The 23,653-nt window shown below is 38.3% G+C and overlaps 1 protein-coding gene across 2 annotated transcripts; it reads right to left on the reverse strand.

Annotated features, from left to right (window-relative positions):
• Positions 1–91: 91 nt before the first annotated feature.
• Positions 92–11,577, reverse strand: LOC311302626 (E3 ubiquitin-protein ligase TRIM21-like). Of its 2 annotated transcripts, XR_014629623.1 has the most exons (8): positions 11,385–11,577; positions 8,217–8,536; positions 6,187–6,261; positions 5,848–6,060; positions 4,238–4,385; positions 2,822–2,848; positions 1,820–2,699; positions 92–504 (listed from the first exon to the last, which is right to left on the reverse strand). XR_014629623.1 is itself a non-coding variant. In XM_084428624.1 (7 exons), the coding sequence occupies exons 1-7, from the start codon at positions 11,470–11,472 to the stop codon at positions 2,155–2,157; spliced, it is 1,416 nt and encodes a 471-aa protein (XP_084284750.1). In that variant the 5' UTR covers positions 11,473–11,577; the 3' UTR covers positions 92–2,154. The 2 variants fall into 2 exon arrangements, 1 of the variants encoding a protein (XP_084284750.1); XM_084428624.1 differs by having other exon boundaries at positions 92–2,699.
• Between the last annotated feature and the right edge of the window lie 12,076 nt (positions 11,578–23,653).

The following is a 23,653-nucleotide window of genomic DNA, read 5'->3' on the forward strand; positions in this document are numbered from 1 at the left end:
AGTATTTTCATTCACATCAGCTGTAAGTCAACATAAAGATCCATGTGTATTTGCATATTTAGAAAGTTGTTTAGTTAATACACAATATCAGTTATAGAATTGAACACTTGTCTTTATTCAGATGCTGCAGTTATTACAATATACACCAAAAATCACAATATTTCACAAGCAAACCAGTGTTCACAGCTGTAGACGAGAGAGAAAATGGCTTCAGAGATTTCTTTACAAAATAACATGTACCATGTTCGGAAATTTTGTATATTATGTAGAATTTCACAACATAATATTAAAATCATAATATGTAAAATGTCAAAGTAGATTTGAAAAGCAAAAGCAAAGTATTAATAAAAGTTAAAAGCAAACAAATAATTGTGTTGATTAGAAAATATAGACTCAGAAATATACAGTGGGGCAAAAAAGTATTTAGTCAGCCACCAATTGTGCAAGTTCTCCCACTTAAAAAGATGAGAGAGGCCTGTAATTTTCATCATAGGTATACCTCAACTATGAGAGACAAAATGAGAAAAACAATCCAGAAAAAAATCACATTGTCTGATTTTTAAAGAATTTATTTGCAAATTATGGTGGAAAATAAGTATTTGGTCAATAACAAAAGTTAATCTCAATACTTTGTTATATACCCTTTGTTGGCAATGACAGAGGTCAAACGTTTTCTGTAAGTCTTCACAAGGTTTTCACACACTGTTGCTGGTATTTTGGCCCATTCCTCCATGTAGATCTCCTCTAGAGCAGTGATGTTTTGGGGCTGTCGCAGGGCAACAGATTTTCTATGGGGTTGAGATCTGGAGACTGGCTAGGCCACTCCAGGACCTTGAAATGCTTCTTACGAAGCCACTGCTTCGTTGCCCGGGCGGTGTGTTTGGGATCATTGTCATGCTGAACGACCCAGCCACGTTTCATCTTCAATGCCCTTGCTGATGGAAGGAGGTTTTCACTCAAAATCTCACGATCAGTCATCCTGGTCCCTTTGCAGAAAAACAGCCCCAAAGCATGATGTTTCCACCCCCATGCTTCACAGTAGGTATGGTGTTCTTTCTCCTCCAAACACGACGAGTTGAGTTTTTACCAAAAAGTTCTATTTTGGTTTCATCTGACCATATGACATTCTCTCAATCCTCTTATGGATCATCCAAATGCTCTCTCGCAAACTTCAGACGGGCCTGGACATGTACTGGCTTAAGCAGGGGGACACATCTGGCACTGCAGGATTTGAGTCCCTGGCGGCGTAGTGTGTTACTGATGGTAGCCTTTGTTACTTTGGTCCCAGCTCTCTGCAGGTCATTCACTAGGTCCCCCTGTGTGGTTCTGGGATTTTTACTCACTGTTCTTGTGATCATTTTGACCCCACGGGGTGAGATCTTGCGTGGAGCCCCAGATCGAGGGAGATTATCAGTGGTTTTGTATGTCTTCCATTTTCAAATAATTGCTCCCAAAGTCGATTTCTTCACACCAAGCTGCTTACCTATTGCAGATTCAGTCTTCCCAGCCTGGTGCAGGTCTACAATTTTGTTTCTGGTGTCCTTTGACAGCTTTCCAGGAGTTTGGAGTGTGACGGTTTGAGGTTGTGGACAGGTGTCTTTTATACTGATAACGAGTTCAAACAGGTGCCATTAATACAGGTAACAAGGAGCCTCTTAAAGAAGAAGTTACAGGTCTGTGAGAGCCAGAAATCTTGCTTGTTTGTAGGTGACCAAATACTTATTTTACAGAGGAATTTACCAATTAATTTGTTACAAATCGTACAATGTGATTTCCTGGATTCTTTCCCCCCATTTTGTCTCTCATAGTTGAGGTATACCTATGATGAAAATGACAGGCCTCTCTCATCTTTTTAAGTGGGAGAACTTGCACAATTGGTGGCTGACTAAATACTTTTTTGCCCCACTAGATAAATTGGCCATTCAAATAATTTTTTCACACAACATAACTCACAAATATAATATTTCATTATAGTTGATGTTTTGTCAGTGACTGATTTTTGAGGGCCTGAATATTCTTTTTTAGCACGTGTACACATATTGTGCATCACATATAAAAAAAAAATAAGTAAAAATTTCTTGATTGTGGTTTTTGCTAATTATAAAAACAAAAACAAAAAAACAGCAATCTTCTCAATTTTTTAATTTTTTTATTTTAACTGACAGGTGTGATGATCAGGGGGTTTGAGTTTTTACCTTTACCTTTACCATTTTGGCCTGGGTTAAACACTGGATAGAGTTTGTCAGTGAAAGTCTGAAAAGTGTAAGAGTAGATATGAGATCTGGACTCCACGTTATAAAAAGAGACCAGACCCTCCTCATAATCCACAAACACACCAACCTTCTCAGGTTTCTTTCTCAGAAAAAAAGGGACAGGTGTACTATCACACGGTTCAAATTCATTCTCATTCTTCAGACTCAGAATCCAGAGTCCACTATCAGGACTCTGTGTGAACGTCACGTTCCTGTTAATGGATTCTCTGGCCACTCCAAAAAAACACTCAGTCTTTCCCTTCACCTGCACCTCATAGTAAAATCTCCCTGAACTGAATCCCTGCTTTGCCAGAACACGAAGACCCTGACTAAATCTCTTTGGGTTTTCTGGGACGTCCTGCTCAATGTCTCCACGACTGACTTGTTTTCCATCATCAGACAGGATCAGACGTGGATTCGCTGTATCAGGATCCAGAGTCACATCCACTGAGAGAGAACAGACATTATCAATCAACTTCAGAACAAACTTTTTCAGATGTACAGCATATAATAAAGATTAACACAGTATTGCTAGTGTATTGAAGAAAATGGTGTCAGTCAGACTGTACCTGCATAAGCCTGAGCCCACGTCAACCCTGTGGACACAGATGACAGTATGATGATGAATTATTTATAGCAATAATTTTAAATTAACAGTGAGTTTCTCTCTACCGTCAGCATCAATAGCATGTAAATGTTGCTTGCCCCTCAGTTTGTAATAAAAAATGCAGAATGTGTTTACAGTAAATATACTGTAATGCAGGTCTATGGGACAAACAATGAGCATTTAAGAAAATGTGAAGCATGTATTTTTTTATCAAAGCTATTCTATTAATAATTTAAAAAATGTGTTATTTGAGCTGTAAATTGTCTACATTTTCCTTGTAAGGTGGGAAACTTTTTTTAGACAGATAATGTATTTTTACAGTTTGTACACAGTCACATCCTTTTTTTGTCATTTAAGTAATACTGCTCTAACATGAGTTTACATGGATAGAACTTTACATAGAAAGGGTTAGTTTATGATTATTTTCTTGAAACAGAGATCCTTTACAAACTGAGCTTAAATTGGACTAAGTGGCGGCTGGTGGAAGATTTTCTAGGTAGGGCTGTGTTTAAGAAAAAAGAGGAAAACATTTTAAGACTTAGAACATATTTTGAAGGCTTGAAACATTTTAAACAAAGATAATTGTTTTACCAAGTTCAGGATTAACTTTGAGGATGATTTTCAAAAAACTGTAACGAGATCATCAGTGAACAGTTCCTCTGTCAGATGAGTGTTTGTGTCCGTGCTTGGAGTGACGTCTGACGCCCATATGTCCTACATAAACATCATTGGCCCTCGCAAGCTCATAAATAAAACACTCACCAGACACGTGACCATACTGAAATGTGATGGTGGATAAAGCTGTCAGAACGCCGAGACCGCACAGATGTAACCGGTCGTAATCGACCCTCTCCAAGGTGGATTTGAACCGGAGACCCGGCTCACACGTGGCTGTATGCTATGTAGTAATCGTCTTTACCTTGATTACAATCGTCATCCATCAAAACTTTACTGGTGAGATGCTTGTTTGTTTTATTCAACCTCTACAGACTAGTCCTGACTTTAGCAGTGGCTCGTTTGAGGCGATTGAGAAAATCGCCCACAAGATTTGAGGACGTCGATTTTATGTCATTATGTTAAAATGTTCACAGCAATTGGCTAAACTGCTACATAAACCCGCCTCCTGAACTTGAGACATGCGGACAGGCAGAGGGGACATAGGCTACAGGAAAAGTGAATATTTTGCACAGATGATTTTCTATCATATATATCAATTTACATCACATATAATTATAATTATTGTTTTGTGTGTGTGACTCAGGGAGGGTGGCGCCCTAGCGACTTTTATTGACCAGCCGCCACTTAACCCATAATATTCCTTGAAAATTTTTTTTTCTTAATTACTGATAAAAATCTACTGTATATGATATTCACATACCAGTTTGATTGAGTTTTTCTTTTAATTCCTGATTAGATTTCTTCAGTTGAGCCAGAGCTCTATGCAGGGAGTTCACATTCACATCAGAGTCATTCCTGATCTCAGTCCAGTTCTTAGTGTGTGGACGACTGTCCAGGGATGAGCACATCTACAGCAGGAGAGAGAAGACTGTTAAATATGTTATTAATTTATATTTTACACAGTACCTTTTCTAACTGTCACGGTTCTGTTAGTTTGGACTTTTTGTGTCTCACCACCTTCTACCTGATTAAGTCGTATGTTGTCTTGGTTACTCATTATGTTCAGCTGTGCACTCATCACCCTCATTATAACGTGTACTTAAGTTCTGTTCTGATTGTGTTTCATTGTTCGGTCTCATCTGTGAATAGTGTTCCTGTACATAGTTCCTGTGTACTTTCTCCTGCCTTCTTCATTGTAAACCTAGTGAATTATCAAGTAAAGAGACTGAATGAACTAATTAGCCTTCTTCCTGTTTATATACACTGCCATTTTGTGATAGTGGTGGGCAGATCGAGGCGGGCAGATCGAGGCTTCGTGAAAAAATGAAATAGTTGAAGCAAATGTGCCATATTGTGTTGAGGCGGGTGACGGACGTCACGGACACTACATCCATATTTTTTTTACAGTCTATGGTTGAAACACTGGTGAAACACTACGAAGCTTCATTTAGCCGTAGTCACGTGACATGATTGTTTTGAATCACGCTTTGGTTCAGTGTTTCGAAACATCTGCACTTCGGGATCTCGAAAAGCTTCGGAACGTCAGTTTCACGTCAGCCATCCATATCACCCTGTAGCCCAAGACTGGTTGCCCACTGAAGCTAAGCAGGGCTGAGCCTGGTTAGTACCTGGATGGGAGACCTCCTGAGAAAAACCAGGTTGCTGCTGGAAGAGGTGTTAGTGAGGCCAGCAGGGGGTGCTCACCCTGTGGTCTGTGTGGGTCCTAACGCCCCAGTGTAGTGACGGGGACACTATACTGTCAAAGAGCACCGTCCTTCGGATGAGACGTTAAACCGAGGTCCTGACTCTCTGTGGTCATTAAAAATCCCATGGCACTTCTCGTAAAGAGTAGGGGTGTAACCCCGGTGTCCTGGCCACATTCCACCCATTGGCCCTTACCAATCATGGCCTCCTAATAATCCCCTTACATTGAATTGGCTCTATCACTCTCTCTCCTCTCCACCTGTAGCTGGTGTGTGGTGAGCGCACTGGCGCCGTTGTACTGTGGCTGCCGTCGCATCATCCAAGTGGATGCTGCACACTGGTGGGGGTTGAGGAGAGATTCCCTGATATGACTGTAAAGCGCTTTGGGTGTACAGTAGTACATATGAAAGCGCTATATAAATGCCTCATTCTATTCTATTCTATTCTACTGCAACAGGTAATTCCCACACAACACAAGCATATACACCCCCTAGCGGTAACAACTGGAACGGCTAGAACTGTACTCCGTCTACTACAAAAACCATTTCATTTTGTACAATTTCTAAAAGACTGTTACAAATACAATGGTCAAGCAGCTCATCAGGTTTGTGAACAGAAAGTTTGTCCTGTATTATTGTACATGATGACAGACAGATGTTGACAGACCTGTATGAGATGGAGATGATCGTCAGTGTCTGAGAGCTGCTCCAGCTCAGTGATTTCCTGATGCAGCTCTTTAATGAGATCTTCAGCCTGTTTCTCTGCTGCTTTCTGCTGTTCCTCCATCATCTTCAGCTGATCAGACTGACATCTCTCAATGGAGCGGATCAGATCAGTGAAGAGCTCAACACTGGTGGATTTCTCTTCCTTTGTGTTTTTCTGATAATTGAGAATGATTAGAAGGCTCATCTATTAAGTTTTATCCATTTAATTGAGGTTCTTTATTAAACCGATTTAAATATTATAATGCATTATCAATTTTACAATATTTTAACCTCCACTCACCATTTTCAGCTTTAATGAGTGCCGGATCTCTTTAATCTTCTTTATTCTGTCCTGGGTCATCTGATGAACGGCAGTCTACATACAGATAAAAACAGATAACTACAAAATCGAATTAAAAGACCAAATTAATTCAAAATTATGTGGCTTTTAGTAAATGTCTTTGAGGATAAAATTTTTATTCTCAAAAGTAAAAAAAAAAAGGCAATTTAAAGGTATAGGCAATTTCAGAGAGTCTAGCAATAGCAAGCTAGCTTTGTAAGCTATCATACTCTATCATACGTTCGGATTGTTTGCTCTTTGGTTTTGACCCCATGCCTGTTATATGGATTGCGATTCTGGATTGTCCCAATAAAGCTGCATTTGGTTCTTCAACCCAAGTCTCAGAGCATTTCGTGACAGAAGACAGAAGATGGCGCCCGCAGCTGAATCTTCAACACATTTTCCAAACCACTGGTGGCTACAACATAATACTGTTAGATTTTGGTGTATTTGGCCGAGCAGTGGTTTGGGTGGCTCGCCAATGTATTAGATTTCTCCAATACATAAAATAAGTAAGCTTGACCAGAGTTCTTGTGGGGAGAAGAATTTATTGAAGGTTTGTAGTGTAGCAGTCCTTCAGCAGCGATGTTAGCATGTCGCCCTTCAACAATCTTAACCCAAAGTTCTGTCTGTGTGACTGAACTTTATACATGAAGACAAAAGGGCTACAAACAAAGGAAAACTGTTAGGACCTCCCACAGGAGATCAATCTAACTTGCTAATCCACTCTGAGCAATGCTGATTCTTTTTATTCATTCACACCAATCTGTTTCTATGGGCCATACATCTGAATGGGCCATTTGGCACACACCTTTGCAGACACAGACAGAGTGGATTACATCTGATACACAGTCACAATGTAAATGAATCTAATGACTGAAAATACAAAATCTTTCAATACCATAGTTGTAAATTCCTTTTTACTTGATTATTAAATTGTTTAATTAAGGTTTATACAAGCTAGTTTCCATGAAAGAGTTCAAGATAAATGTTTTCATTTTACTAGAGCTGCCAGTTTGCTAAGTTGCAAATGATTATTAAACAGCAGGCACAAACTATGCAAAAGAGACAGCCCTTCCGGTGCACTAAGTGTCTGAATTCTCTCACTCGTTTTTATTCACTCCTTCAAGTGGACTTTATGAGTGGTGTAATATAGGAAATAGTGGATGGGGGTATAGGGGCCATTTTGAACAAAGCCTGTGGTTCTACAGAACACATGTATTATTATATATATCCGATTCATCTAATATAGGATAACCGTTTCGGTTATTGGCTTTCAAATGTAAAGAATTATCGGTTTATCGGTATCGGCCAAAATGTTCATATCGGTGCATCCCTACAAATTATTAAGAATGAAATCTAAAATTCTTTCACAGCAGGTATAGCTGAATGAAACACTTCAGCCATCTACTGGCCATTATTGTCATAACTTGATTTTGACCTGACATAAAAGTCTTCACCAGATGGCAGCAAAGTTTAAATTTATAGAAGTGTAGATTTATACTGCAAGTTCCCAAAATTGAGTATTTGTTCATACAAATGATACTGAAATAGAGAAATTTACATAAGATCTATGAACTAAATTACCTTAAATCCCCCAAAAGTGCATAATTGTATTGTTACTATACCGTAAACTTTACTCTAAATTTCAATTGCTGACTTTTTAGTATTCAAATCGCTGTACAAGTCAATTCAACTTAAATTATATTAAACTGACTTTAAAAAAATCGAGTTGAATCTTGTATAACTAAAAGTTGAAATTGTTTATAATATTTTAATGAGTTAACGTTATGTAAAAACATAACTTGCCATGACTTATTGGTCATATTTTTTACAGTGTGCTTCAGTGAATTCAGTTTTATAACACTATTTAAAAAAAAAAAAAAAGTTACACTCTTGCAGTTCAAAAATAACCAGGAAGAGCCAACGTGTCTTCCTTATAATGTTATAAAGCTTATAAGGGTTTAACTGTTTAGTTTGTAACTCTTTACCTTCTTCTCTTGACTCTCCTCCTCTAAAGGAACAGTGTTGTGAGTCCTGTGTTCTCCTTCAGTGCAGGACAGACAAACACACGTCTGGTCATCTCTGCAGAACCACTCCAGAGGTCTCTCGTGTTTCTGGCATATATAATCCTCCAGATTTTCCACAGGATTGATGAGTTTGTGTTTCTTTTGATGTGGGGCACTGTGATGTGTCTCCAGATGAGTCTCACAGTAAGAGCTTGGACACATCAGGCAGGACTTCACTGCTTTCTCCTTTCTTTCAGCACAGACGTCACAAAACACTGAAGGATCACTGGAGGACGCCATGGCTGACAAAACAAATGACAATATAACATCTAGGCTACATTGCTGAATAGAGCAACTTTTATATTAATAGTTTCCTTTTGATACAGTTCACTCTTGTTACGTCAGTTTCTAATGCGTATGGGGAATACTGAATACTGATTTTCTCAGAATACTGAAGCCTGATTGGTTCACGGCTGTGCTTAGCACAGACAAATGGCTTTTCAGTCTGCCGAAATGGGTGTGGCCGACTGCATTTACATCACTAAAAAGCCATTTCAGTCCGAATTTCTCTCCTTCAGCCTCTTTTGCTAAGACCGCACTACTCCTGGCTGGCTCTGACATCGGTCAAGTGAATGGTGACCTGCAGGCTCTTTCAGTGGATGCTTCCCCTTGAGTTTGGGCCCAACGACTGCAAAGTTATCCTTAAACCCAGACGAGGCTATGTGCCTGAAGGTGGGCACACACTGTGCGACTCACACTGTACGAGTAGATTGCATGCGATGTAAAGCCAAAGCTCAAAATTTATGTGCTCACACTATGCGGTCAGCAGCCACTTGACTGCTCACACTATATGTGAACGACACTACTGCTACTCAGTCGAGAAATTCTCACTGAAATGGTGAGAGCAGTGGTGAGATTTTTAGTGCGACTTAAAACGGCAGTCGGTCAGCCCATTTCGGCGGGCTGAAAATTTGAACAAATCAGGCTTCAGTATTTGCTTTGGATAAAGGTGTCTGCTAAATGACAATGTAAATTTGGAGAAAACGGAGTTTCCCCATACGTGTCAGAAACTGACGCAATGCTATTTCCCGTTATCTCAGGGAATCAAGATTACGTTAGTAGCAGAACGTTTTGTACACTGCGCAATTTAGTTTGTGTTCTAAAATGGATGTTGCATAGTTAAAAAGTATTATAACTAAAAACTATTATAACAACTTAAACTATGAACCACCGGCAAGCAGTCAAAGCAGCCATACGTGCCATAAATGGGCATATGAGACAGCAGTTTCTGTCAGGAAGTTCCTCCACCACTAACTCTAACCTCACTGAGCCTATAAGCTCCGCCTCTAACTGCTAGTTTGAGACCATGTGCTTCAGATGGTGGCAGTTATGCTGGGTACACACCAAAAGATAATCAGGCTGATTTTGGCCCGATTTCCCCCCTTCCAAGAATCCTAGCTATGTCCCGATTATCTTGATGGTTCTACAGATTATCTTATCAGATTTTCCCTTGGTGTGAGGTGTGTTAAGAGTGTCCGAACCTGATCGGAAGAACGTCGGAGTCGCCCCGATCGCGATCAGAAATCCTGATGTGTGGGGGGAACCCTGAGGACAAACGCGCGCACGCTCTGGAGATTATCATGTGAAACGAAACAATATCCAATCAGAAAGCGAGATGATGGAAGACGGAAGCATAACAAACACAGTCATGGCGCAGCACAACGTGAAATTGATGTGGACAGCAGAGATGAAGGGATGAAAAAAAAAAAAACTTTTCTTTTTTTCGTGAATTTTCTGTGAAAATCATTCCAAACACTATCATCGCAATTTTTTCCTGCATATCGTCCGCCATGCTTATTCTGAGGTCTCGCGAGATTTCCTGTGTTCACAGTCGAGACTCTGGTTGAAAATCTTTTCGTGTGTGGTGTGCTGTCTTTGTCACATCATGGCACACCACACCACACATAGGAGCAAACCGGTTAAATCTGGGATTTTTTGTCCTCATGTTTGTGGTCTAACACAAAATCTTATTAGATGTAAAAAATCTTTTGGTGTGTACCCAGCATTAGATCTATTAGGCTGCAGATGAAGAATCTAAGCACAGAAGACTGAATAAATGCGTCTCTGGGAGCCACAGTACAGCAAATGTAACCGGTTTTTACAACACCTTTTTATACAATCATGAAAATATATTTTTATATATAAAAGACGAAATAAAAATGCAGGGCCAGCCCAAGCCTTTATAGGGCCCTAAGCAGAATTTTATTTGGAGGCCCCTCAGGACCACAAATACGACTGACTATTGTCACTGCTTGATTATTCTCACGCTATAAATCTAACACCCATTAACAATTTTGAACAAAACTTCTTTTCAGCGATGACTAATCTGAACTCCTCTGATTGGCCATCACACTAATAAACACGATTGGTTATAATGCTCAACGCTGCATGACTCATCTCTTCATCCCACCTAACCGCATCCTGTTAACATGGGTACAGAGAAAAAAATGCATACGCACTTGCTCTCAAACGGAGGATGCGTGATAAAACTCAGTACTAAAAGCCATAGCCTATGTGTATGTGAAAATTGAACTGCTTTTGGTTAAATGTTCAAAAAAATTGAAAAAAATCCAAGTCCAGGCACTCAGGTTACAAAAAAAGTTTAAAAAGCCTTTATTAATTAGTAGAGGGCTAAAACATTGAAGATAAAAACACCAACGCGTATCGGCCCACTGCAGTGTTGACTTGGATTTTTTCCAATTTTTTTGTACAAATAAAGTAACTTAGATAAACAGTTGGCATATCTACCTATAAAACAAAACACTCCTATGAGTGTAACTCTACCGCTGTTCTTACATGTGATGTGAATGTACGTCGAGTTGTACAGTACTGAGACGGAGGCAAGAGAACTGCAACTGATAGAATGTGCGCTGTAGCACGATATGATATTTCTTCAAAAGTTGATCGTGGAGACATTTTAATAGTCCACTAAATCATGATATCGCATCGCACACCCCTACAGTCCCTACATGACCTTTCCTTAAACAATAAAATATGCTACATAGGCTGTTAATTTACTAGCCAACTAAAGATAGATAGATCGCAACATAACCTAGTTTAGTTAACATACATTTTCTTAACATTGCCTACCTTTATCTTGCTGTTTTTTCTCTTCCTCAGGTTTCTTCTTTTTTCCTTCCTCTTCACCAGTGGTGGGATGTGGCCTTTTTTGTGACATGACAGTTTTGCTGCTGCCTCAATCAGTCGCAGTCCTCTTCTGAAATGAAATGCTGCCGTTTGATGAAGCTTCCTGTTCATCGGTTTAGTTTTACTTTACTTCCCTGCAGTGATGTCATATAGCTCCGCCCATAATCATTAATATGGAGCAGTTCATAATTAATCCCTGCTGAGTGAGTAACAGTGTAAGAAACTTTTAGAATATCAAGTTATCAGTTTACACAATTGCAGCTAGATAAAAGCGATACACTTAACATGTTTCACAGTGAAATCTCCTGTGATTTCCTGGGTCTTGTACAAAGGTAAAACAACCAATATAATAATGTCATTTGAAAAGTCGCCAAAAATAAATGAAGACATGCTAAAAAAAAAAAAAAAAAAAAAAAAAAAGGTGCGCACACAAAATCTAATATTTCATAAGTTTACATGGCAGCTATTATTATAGTTATCAGATCATTCAAGTTTCTTTAATGTTATATCCTTAATGACATTTGTAGAGATGTATAGAGAGAACTGCTTCATCTCTAGAGAGAACTGCTGTGGGCAAGTCGTTTCTGTTGTAGCTACACACTAAAAGTTTATAAAAATATGTCTTTTCATATCAAATGTTAGACACTGTGTCTGTATGAAAAGTATTGCTCATAGTAGACACGGCTTGATTTGCCGAGAATATTTTCTGTTCATGTGGGTATTTAGATTTTATTTATTTCTGTTTTGATGTACCCTATAATCTTTCCATGTGCAACATTTTTCCATGTGCTTTCTAAAATAGCAAGTCATGTAGTGATGTTACAGCTCCACCTATTCAAAACATATTTCACCTTGCTCAACCTCGTTGAAATGTTTTGAAGAGGTGGAGCTGTAACATCACAACATGACGTACTATTATCCAAATTTACCCAAAATAGTCTCGTTTGTTTGTGCTGTTTTGTGCCGGTAAAGTTTTGTTTGTGCTGCTCTGGTTTTTAAAATATTAGACACCAAATTATAGATGATGACGTCAATCAGCCCCCCCGACCTGGGGCTCGTTCTTCGTACGTTGCTTATTACATCCGAGATCAAATGACACATCCAAGATGATTTCATCGTGCTAATCATAATCCGGCTAATTGAGTTCTTCGAACACACTTGCCGGATAGGATTAGTATCGCTGGATTGAGTTATCTGAGATAACTGCGCGTTCACGCTCTGGCTTAAAAGGGGATATGTATCGATAGTGGAAACATTGATCAGCAACGCTGCCATTGGCTGCTCAGCGTGGCCAAAGAGCGCGCACAGTTTTTCTCATATTATATCTATGTTTTTTTCTCCTCAGCAGAGCAAGAACTAATAGTCGAAGTTTATTCGGAATTTTAATGTTTTAATCAAAACGCCAGGGAACACCTCAAAGTCTGCAAAAGCCAGGAGAGAGGGCTGGCAAAAAGTAGCAGACAATTTAAATCCGTTAGAAGTGGCCATGTTAGATGTTTTTATCACTTATTAGCCTATATTTTTGTATTTTAATAATTGCATAATTACTTTGTTCATTGTAATGTCAGAGTCACCACACTAGAATATGGGAACAAATAAAAGTGAAGTACAAAAATATTCTAATGGTAATTTTTAGTTATATTATAGTCTCTTTTATGAAAGGCACTGTTAAATAAATGGTTGTCTGTTTATAAAAGCAATCAAGAAAAAGGCTGAGAAAAAAGAAAAGATCTTAGTAGCCTACACTGTATTTTTGCTGCATTAAATTAAGGCCATATAGTCATTTCAGCTGTTAAATCTTGAGTAATGATGAATTGCTTTGACTTGTGGAAGTAAAAACTGATAAACTTATGTTAATGTAAAAATATGTATTGAAGAAGAGTTCAAAAAGAGTTATTGATCACATTTTTCCCAAGTGTAGTTCATTGTAATGACATTGTGTTTTCCTCTTTTGTGCACTTTTACATAATACACCAACACTTGTTAACTTAAGTGGACATTTTCTAACTTTCCAAAGGAAAGAAAGTATAAGACTTTGTAATGTCCATTTGTTTCCATTGCACTGGACAGTGAATAAACCCTCTCAGATAACTGTCATATGGAGGAACTAGCCTACCTGCAAGTGCATAAATAACTTTACTTCATTTATACTTGTATGCTTTATGGCTGCAATATAAGTTGCAAGATTCCACATCTACAGAAAGGCCTACAGAAGAGTCTGCACAGACAGAGGAGACATAGGCCTACAGGTGGGCAGTGGATAGCCAACTTTTCCTTTTTATTTGTTGCATGAGGCATGTGTCTAATATCTCTTGTTGCAGGCACTTGACCACTGGCTTTTCTTTACAAAGAACAATTGAAATAAAACTCAAGGAACTAAGCATATTTGTCTTTTATTAAACATTTAATGAAAAGTGTATTTTTTTTTTTTTTGGCAGTGTTGTGTAATATGGCACATGCAAATGCAACAATGTCACAGGCCCTGTCAGGTGTTCAACCCTCAGACTTTTCAGACACTGACATCTTCCCTTTAGTTAGCCAAAGTTCATTTCATTGTGTGCCCTTGTCCTGGCCAGAGCTGCATTGTAACTGGTTTGGGTCAGGGAATGGGGTCTTAAAACACCTGTCTGCAGGCAGGAACATGTCATAATCACCTATGAAGAAATGCAGTTCTGTTAGGATCAGCATAAGTGTATGTAATACAGTGAGCTTGATATTTAATTGTGGAACTTTCCTTACCACTTTCAAATAATGTGCATAAATGTGAATCTCTGAAAATTCTTCAATCATGCACAGATCCTGGCCATTTTGCTTTCACATTTGTGATATGGAAGATTTTAGTCAACTGCCTTTTTTTTATTTGATATAATATTATTAGGAATAATATCTGGAATATTAAGAATCACAATAGTAACTGGGCTGCACATTTACATTGTGAACCCCCTTTCTGTTCACATAATCCCCTTCATTGAGGCCTTGATGGCAGTCTAGCCTATAAGCCTGAGTGACATACTGTAATCAGCATGGTCATGATCGCATGATCTTCATAAAAAAATATTTAAATAGTCTAATAAATAGTAGGCTATAGTCTAATAAATAAAAAAAATAAAAAGCTGCTTAAAAAAAACTGATTTACATTGGGTCTTCAGTGGCTTGGAAATGCCAAAAAAAAAAAAAAAAAAAAAAAAAAAAAAAAAACTGTTTTTTAAACCTAAAAGCGGCAGGTAAACTCCGAATGACACGACAAACAGCACTTTCCATCAAGTTCTCCGCATCTCCAATAGTGTAAAGGAAAGAGCCACTCGCAATTAATCTTAGGGTACAGTTTGTGCTGTAGTGACTCCGACAAGTCGAAAATAAATGTGCGTTTCCAACAAATTAATAATGTAAACGACAATCTCACGAGTCACGAGGAAAAAAAATATCAGAAAGTGCACTATCGCGCTGCGCTGGACTTCCCGTATCATCTCCGTTTATGAGCCGCAGTCTAATCCTGTTTACATGAAATAAGCCTGCTCCCGAGCAGGTTTAAGATTGCGCACCTGTTGCTATGACAGCAAGTCCAGGATGAGCGTCGAAGAACCAAACAATCCAAGATCATGCCAAATCGTCAACAATCAAATCCAGCTAACTGAGTTAGCGACGTACGAAGAACGAGCCCCTGCTCTAAATTCACCCAAAATAGGCTCAATCTTTTGTGCTTTGTTTGTGCCGGAAAACGTTTATTTTGCGCTGCTTTTGGCTTCTTAGATATTAAAGTAATATGTAGTGGTTCTGAGGTCACTCAGCCCACCCACATGATCCAAATTCACCCAAAATAGTCTCAATTGTTTGTGCTTCGTTTGTGCCGGTTAAAGTTTTGTTTGTGCTGCATCTGTGTTTAAAGTATTAGACACTGAATTATAGACGAAGACGTCACCAGCCTCCCGACGTGCTCCAAATTCACCTCAAATTGTTTGTTTGAGCTTGCTTTGTTTGTGCTGGTAAAAGTTTCGTTTGAGCTGCTTCGGTTTTTAAAATATTAGACACTGAATTATAGACGATGACGTCACTGTTACCGGCCTCAGACCTAGGGGATATCTGGGCTCTGGCAGCAAAAGACACACAGGCAGTGACGCACTGTGTATCTGTGAATAAATAAAGAGACAGACAAAATGAGTGTCGTTCCTTTGGTGCGTTAGTTTACTTCTGAGCTCATAAAACTTTAGTAACTGTAAACACTTCTTGAGTTACATACAAAAATAACATCTGCACATTAACTTATGTTATATGACTCATATACGTGTACACATAAGATATATGAATACATACAAACCTGTATTCCATAGCCTGTTTCACATAAAGGCAATATGATTTACATATTATGTGGAAAGAAGTGTGTGTACAGAATAAATCAATAAAGATTCACATAAATGTCACTCTCATTACTCACATAACTAGAAAGATGACAAATGTGTCACTTAAACACACAGAATGCATAAACTAAAATCCAACGCCATTTTACATACACCACTTCACCCTGATTGCCTCGTGTCACTCATTAAACATGTGCGCAAAGCACTCAAAATGGCGATTGAATTGTTAATGCACAGATAATACTCAACTACTCAATTAAAACACAAAAATAACAAGCAACCTCGCACTACCAATGCACTCAAACATCACAACAATGCTGTATGACTTAATACTTTTGAATGCATAACTAAATAAATAATTTGCATTTGAGACCCTCGAGTTAATTCAATTTATATAAAACACATTAGAACATGAAAAAGTTACTCCAAACACTTCACAATTACGTTCCTAAACCTTCCTATAGTCATGTGAACAATCAGAAGAATGTTTAAAGTGCATATTATTTTACCTGTGAATAAATAAAGAGACAGACAAAATGAGTGTCGTTCCTTTGGTGCGTTAGTTCTTCTTCTTCTTCTTCTTCATTTGGTGTTTTATGGCGGTTGGCAAACCAACTTCCGGTGCATTACCGCCACCAACTGGACTGGAGTGTGAAGCACTAATAACAAAAAAACAAAACAATAATCAACTCAAAAAAACAAAAAAAAAACAAAGTATCCCCTATACTTCAAATTCTCCAACCTACTCCTATTGCTTTAAGATACTTCATTATTGGTGCGTTAGTTTACTCAGAGAATGTCTAATATGGCGAGAAGTTTCACTCTCAGTACACTTCCGGCTTCTGAAGTCTGAACTGGTTGCAGTTCCACTCTGATTCCATATGAGGGCGCTCACAGGACGAGTGCAGAATGAATGGAGGTCAATGGCGGTATACCCCTCAAAATCCACTTTTCTCAGGATATAATTTTTTGTCTAGTAATTTGAATGTTGTATTCGAAAGGAGATGCAAAGAAATTACACATTGCTGGGTGTTAGATTTTTTAGAGTCACTTATTTGCTTTAAAAAGTCTTTCAAAATGTCAATGACGTCAGAATGCTGACTGTGCAAAATAAAGTTCAAGGAGAGCACCTTGCTGCATGCTTAAGGATTAGTATAAACAGACCAGCCTCTTTATTTGATAACAAAATTATTTGTTAATGATATTGAGTATTTTCTGTAATAAATAGTTCAAACCTTTGTTTGACTAGTAATAAGTGCCGCGACCCACTGCCCTGCTCTGTGCTGCACCGCGTCACTTCGCCCTGCCCAACACCACAAGTGAAATCTCAACCTATGGGAAACACTGAATTTCACATTCATTTAAGAGTAGCATAAATCTGATGATGTGAGCTGAGTAATCAGTCTCATATTCGACATATTATACTTGCTCTATTTATTCATATTCTTAAAAGACAGAAGGAAAAGACAACACTGAATTATTTAGAAAGTCTGTGTAATTTTCCTGCATGGAGAGACTATACATTGCATTTAAAAAAAAAATGTATTGGTTGTTTATGGGCACCTGTTAAAGGGTACCAAATGATGTTACTTTATACAAGATGTAAAATAAGTCTCTTATATCCCCAGACTGTGTATGTGAAGTTTTAGTACAAAATACTCCACAGAAAATGTTTTGGGGTTGAGCAAAAACGCGCCGTTTTTGTGTGTCTCCCTTTAAATGCGCTGCAGCACCCTCTCAAGAAGAGAGCAGGGGCCCGTTCTTCGTACGTTGCTTAAAACATCCGAGATCAAATGAGACATCCAAGATGATATCATCGTGCTAATCATGATCTGGCTAACTCGGTTCTTCGAACACACTTGTCGGATATGATTAGTATCGCTGGATTGAGTCATCTGAGATAATTGCGCGTTCATGCGCTGGTTAAAAGGGGATATGTATCGATAGTAGAAACATTGATCAGCAACGCTGCTATTGGCTGCTCAGCGTGGGCGTGGCCAAAGAGCGCGCTCAGTTTTTCTCCTTAGCAGAGCAAGAACTAGTCAAAGTTTATTCGGAATTTTAATGTTTAATTAAAACGCCAGGGAACACCTCAAAGTCTGCAAAAGCCAGGAGAGAGGGCTGGCAAAAAGTAGCAGACAATTTAAATCCGTTAGAAGTGGCCATGTTAGATGTTTTTATCACTTATTAGCCTAAATTTTTGTATTTTAATAATTGCATAATTGCTTTGTTCATTGTAATGTCAGAGTCACCACACTAGAACATGGGAACAAATAAAAGTGAAGTACAAAAATTCCAGCGCCCCTATTTTTGAGAATTTTCAGAAAATGACATACCCAAATACAAATGTCTGTAGCTCTTAAACCCTATGGTCCACATTCATAACTCTGATCTTTTATTAAACTAGACACTTGAAACTTAGTTACACAAGAGTCATTATAACTCAAAGTAGCATAGGAACAGAATAAAACAAGGTCAAATTTACATGAAAGTGACTCACGATTTCTTTGAATTAACTTCACTTAGGGAAAAATGTATCAGACTTGTTACAGACTTGTTAAGGGCCTGAAAACACCATATAGATAAAACTGAATGTCTGACCATGTTTAGATTCAAATCTGAGGTTGATACTCCCAAAAATGTAGTTTCTGTAAGCTTTTATTCAAGAAAAGTATAGGCGTCCTTTCCAAAATGCAATTTGGAGACTCCAAATGGACACCTGTCACCCAGCCACTTTAAATAAGGAGTAAACACTATATAGGCCTACTACATACATGTATATCAATTCAGAACTGTTCTGCCCTTCAAACCACACAAGAAAAAAACGATTTCAGCACAACATTTGAACATTTGAACAAAATTCCTTTTATTTTGAACAATTCTAATAGCAAAAACAGTGATTTCTCACTACATGTATAGACATTCCAGAGGTGATCGTTTTCAATAAATGTTTTAGAACATTTGTAATGTAACAAACGTGGTTTTTACTCAAATAAATTGCAATAAACTGATAATTATAATGAATATCCTATTACTTGCTAGGTGTTTCTCAATGTCAAGGATACTTCCTTGGCAGGACTGGTCCTTCCAAGTCACTTCCTTCAGAGGCTAGGCGAGGCTCCTCTTTAGCATTTGGAAAACACGTAAATGGAACAGGCTAGCAAGTGCACGTCAGTGCGTCATTACGTCAGTGAAAATGAAAAACAGAGCGTAGCTATGGACGCAGTTCTGTTCACTCAGGCAATATAATCGTTTTTAAATCAATAAACTCCTTTTTAATCATATTGATTATTTGACTGGTAAGTGTGTTTAAACAGTGCGGGTCAATTTGACACATAACATAATGGATGTAATTATTTTTTAAAACAAATGTTTGGTAACGTAAATATATTTACATTTTTGAAAGCATATTGATCCGTTAACGCTCCGACTCCATTAACGTCCAACATTTTGAATTTTTTGAACAAGATAGCAAAGCTGCGCGCATAGGATTGTGGGTGATTTGAGAGCGAGAAGAGCGCGAAGGCTACACATATGCATCCTTTCCTGTATATGGGATATTTTTCGAACGAAGGACTCAGTCCTTGGTGGAAATTCCGAGGATCCTCGACATTGGAACAGTCCTTCGACGGATGTCGATGACGTAGCATCCTCGAAATTCTGGCTTCCGAGGATCCTTCCTTGACATTGAGAAACGCCTTCTGCTGCTCTTCGTCGCGGCTCCTCTTCATCTTCATCAAAAACACCTCCAAATCTCTTCTGTAGTCGACGATCCATGATAGATATGCTCAGATATATGCTTTGGAGTAAATCCGTGCATTTATGCAAGCTCCATGTGTCAAAACATTGCGTGTATGTGTTTGTTTACAGTCTATGGTCGGCGATAAGGCGTTTCTTCTGTTAAATCTTGAGTAATGATGAATTGCTTTGACTTGTGAAAGTGAAAACTGATAAACTTATGTTAATGTCAAAATATTTTGCCATGAGTTATTGATCACATTTTTCCAGAGTGTAGTTCATTGTAATGACATTGTTTTTTCCTCTTTTGTGCACTTTTACACACCAACACTTGTATCTGTTCCCAAGAAAGTGGTGGCTGAAATATGTAAGTGGACATTTTATAACTTTCCAAAGGAAAGAAAGTATAAGACTTTGTAATGTCCATTTGTTTCCATTGCACTGGACAGTGAATAAACCATAGACTGTAAAAAAAGATGGACGACGTCCCTTCGCTCTCTTCCATTGATGAGAACTGAAGCCGCCAGAGTCCCGATATGGCGCTGACATATTGGAACTTGAGTCTGCGCAGTAGCGATCTCGGGACCAGACCTGCGCAGTCGTGAGCAGGAAGTAAAGCCGCGAAATCAACGCTCCGCCCTCACTCTCGCAGAATGCACTCAGGGAGAGTGGATTCTGCACACTTTTTAAAAAATTGATTGCAGTACGACACGAGACTTGTTAAAATAAAGTAAATACAATCTCCTCAGTCCTCCGAAGATCCCGAAAAAAATGTCCGTTGGTGCTTCTGTGGTGGTTACAAAAGTATATAAGCATTTAAATAAGTAAATAGTAGTAAATATGTTATATGTAAGATATATGGATGACAAGAGAATTTATTTCTTAAATGTGTTTATTCCGTTGATTAATGTTCCCTGCTCAATCGTTCTATGATTTGATTGCTTTCACCTTTGGGGAGTGTTCGCCTGCTTGGGGAGGGGGTGGGGCACGCGCGCGCTGCTCAAACAATACAGACTCTGATAAGTGAAGCAGCAGCAGCTCCGTGTCCTGTATTAATTTATACACATATCTCCCCTCATCAGGTATGAATTACATAAAAGCAATGAGAGTATGTTTTTGACATGTAAGAGTTTAAGAAATGTTAACTACATTGTTTAAAGTGTTTAAGTTTACTGTTATGACGGACATGTAAAAGTTCGCCTCAAGTCATGTCTGTGTGCTGCGTCACGCGTGCTAGTTACACATTTTCATGCTAGTGATGGAGACCATGCGGTCTCAGAGAAAATACGCAATATTAGAGTAAAGTCCACAAATAACATGTGTTTTGGTGAAATAATACAATGAGTAAGTTGTAAGTGCCAAATAACTGTGAAAATGAGTGTCTGTACTAAAAAAGTGTATCAGAAAGAATAATTCTGGCAAACATGAACACATTTTTAGGATTTATTCACATGGAAAATGTCATAAATGTTATCAGTGAATATTTCATAGTACATAATGCTTAATCTGTAGACACCGCAGTAAAGGGAAAATACTGTATGTACTGTATGTAATTCTGTTCTATATTTTGTGATTACTATTGAAGTGATGCACTGTCATTGATTGAGAAAGAATAATTCTATTCTATAAGAGTGATTGAACTGTTTTAAATTGTATTAAAAAACAATACAGACTCTGATAAGTGAAGCAGCAGCAGCTCTGTGTCCTGTATTAATTTATACACATATCTCCCCTCATCAGGCGGTGAGGGTACTACATTTTGGAGGCACCGCTGGGATTGATGTTCGATGGAGTGACTCCCTGACCGGTAGAGCCCATTTTGCAACATCGTCCCCTTTTTAGTGACCCAGATGAGCAGCAGTGTGAGATATTCCAGATGAGTGGTGGTAAAGACTGATTGAGCAGTGTGTGCACTTGGAGTTGTCACAAGGTCAAGTCAGTAAGGTAAACACCCTCAAAAGCCTGTCCACACCGCAGCAAAAAGAAAAAAAATGGATGAGTTTAAACATCTTCAAGAGGAAATTTGTGAGAAATTATGCACACTATCACGGGAAAAACTGACAAAACTCAGTGTCTTTCTTCACCTAACACGAGAAGATGAGACAAATGTGACTCGTTTATTCCTGTTGAGCCTCCTTAGTAACCATTTACTAAGAGCTGAGCTAGAGGAGTTAGAAGATGGCGGTATGGCTGAACTGTTAACAATTAATGACAGACTGATCCAGCTCACGGGAATCACAAGTAATGCTCCTGAAAAAGATACGGAGAGGGAGGAAATTAAACTTGGAGATGTTAACACAGCCCAGAGAACAATACAAGAAAGTGGAGAGAGGACAGCTGAATTGTTTTCTACCATGTATATTAGCCCCGCAGCATCACAAAATATAGCAGACAGACAGACATATGCAGCCCAGAACCCATCTTATTCTTCACCCACATATCAGAGACAAGTGAACGCGACATGGCAGAAAGACTTCAAAATTTCTGGTCTAATAGGAGATCTAGGGCAGAAGGACCGTCTCTCATTCTCCAGTCTGGCACGTCAGATAGAAGGTGGACTTAAAAAGGGCTATGCAGAACAGGAAATAGTAGATTCTGTCATCAGGGCTATCACACCAGGGTTTCAGCTGCGGAGTTATCTTGAGGGGAAGGCAGGGCTGACACTCCCGATGCTAAGGCGGATACTTCGTTCTCATTATCAGGAGAAAAATGCGACTGAATTATATAAGCAGCTCACCAAAGAAGCTCAGCACGCTAGAGAAACCCCACAAAGCTTCCTAATTCGAGCTCTTGATCTGAGACAGAAAATTCTGTTTGCTTCTCAGGAGGATGACTCCGGATTGAAATATGATCCCGCCCTAGTTCAGAATATGTTCTTGCACACCGTCTTGACTGGATTACAAAACGACCGCATCCAAAGCCACCTTCAACCATACCTTTCAGATCCCGCTGTCCCAGACGAAGTGTTGCTGGGTCAATGACGTGACGCCTAAATTTTCTGTCCGGTTGCATTTTTTCAGGCAAAAATGGGTTTAAATGCATAAAAGGATACTGTATATTTATAGTACCTCTGCCATGTATGTACTCACTTTAACTTTTAAAAAACCTTTATTTATTTGTTATTTTTTTTGTTATTTAAAGTGTCAAAACATCATGTGGTGCGACCGTCCGGCCATAACTTCTGTTTTGAAAACGTCTTTGAAATTACTCTGAATTTATTCAAATTTATTTTCTGCACTATTTGGCATGATTTCCAAAATGTTTTGTAATCCTTTAAAAAAATTCAAAGCATTTGTATTTATATTTCCATCATAATATACAAACAAACTTTGTCCGATGATGTCCATTTTATGAAATATCATGTGGTGCGACCATCAAGGAACTACCATTTTGGGACTTATATGTTGAAAACTATTCAAACACAGTAAGTTACATTATAAACCAATTTACCAAGGACCCATGGAAGCAGCAAGCAGGTTTGTAATTCTCTCAAATTGGAAAAAAAATAAACCTTTGTAATGGTTGGTATGTAGTTGCCACATTTGGATGTCATGTGGTGTGACCTCAAAAAAATAATAATATTAAAGTTATTTCTACAAATATATATTTTTATTATAAATTTCATAGTGACCTTTTTTGGCAAACTAGCTTGTTTTGTTAAGGTGGCCAATTCTGTGCCTGTAAATTATGATTGAATTTGAAAATATCATGTGGTGCGACCAAATATCATGTGGTGCGACCACTGCAGACTGTTTTCCATGATCGATATATGTCCTAGATTGGCAGTTTTATGCTTTTATATTCAATTGACGGTTTATATAAAAAAAGTACTTTACTTTAGTATCATTTGGAATAGATTTTTATGCAATTTGGGATCTTTTTTATAGATTTCAGACAGTTTGTGTTTACTCTTTGTACAATATGAGAAAAATGAAAAAAAAAAAAAAAATTAGAGCATGTAATTTCAGTTTAGTAATAATGCATTTATTAGTAGTGTATTTATTATTGCCTATTTATTTATTTTAAACTATTTTAATCTATTTTACCAGATGCCACTGCCAAGCGAAAAAATTCTAACCCTGCAGCAAGAGCAGAGTACCTTGATAGGAAAAGAGTGAA

This window comes from Rutilus rutilus (genome assembly GCF_951802725.1).
Source record: "Rutilus rutilus genome assembly, chromosome: 13".
Taxonomy (NCBI): Eukaryota; Metazoa; Chordata; class Actinopteri; order Cypriniformes; family Leuciscidae; genus Rutilus; species Rutilus rutilus.

Coding starts and splice junctions, on each gene's coding strand:
- LOC311302626 (XM_084428624.1), bottom strand. CDS start 11,472: ATGTCACAAAAAAGGCCACATCCCACCACTGGTGAAGAGGAAGGAAAA. Junction 6,061..6,186: donor ACTCATTAAAGCTGAAAATG/GTGAGTGGAGGT, acceptor CTCAATTATCAG/AAAAACACAAAGGAAGAGAA. Junction 2,849..4,237: donor AGAAAAACTCAATCAAACTG/GTATGTGAATAT, acceptor CTGTGTCCACAG/GGTTGACGTGGGCTCAGGCT.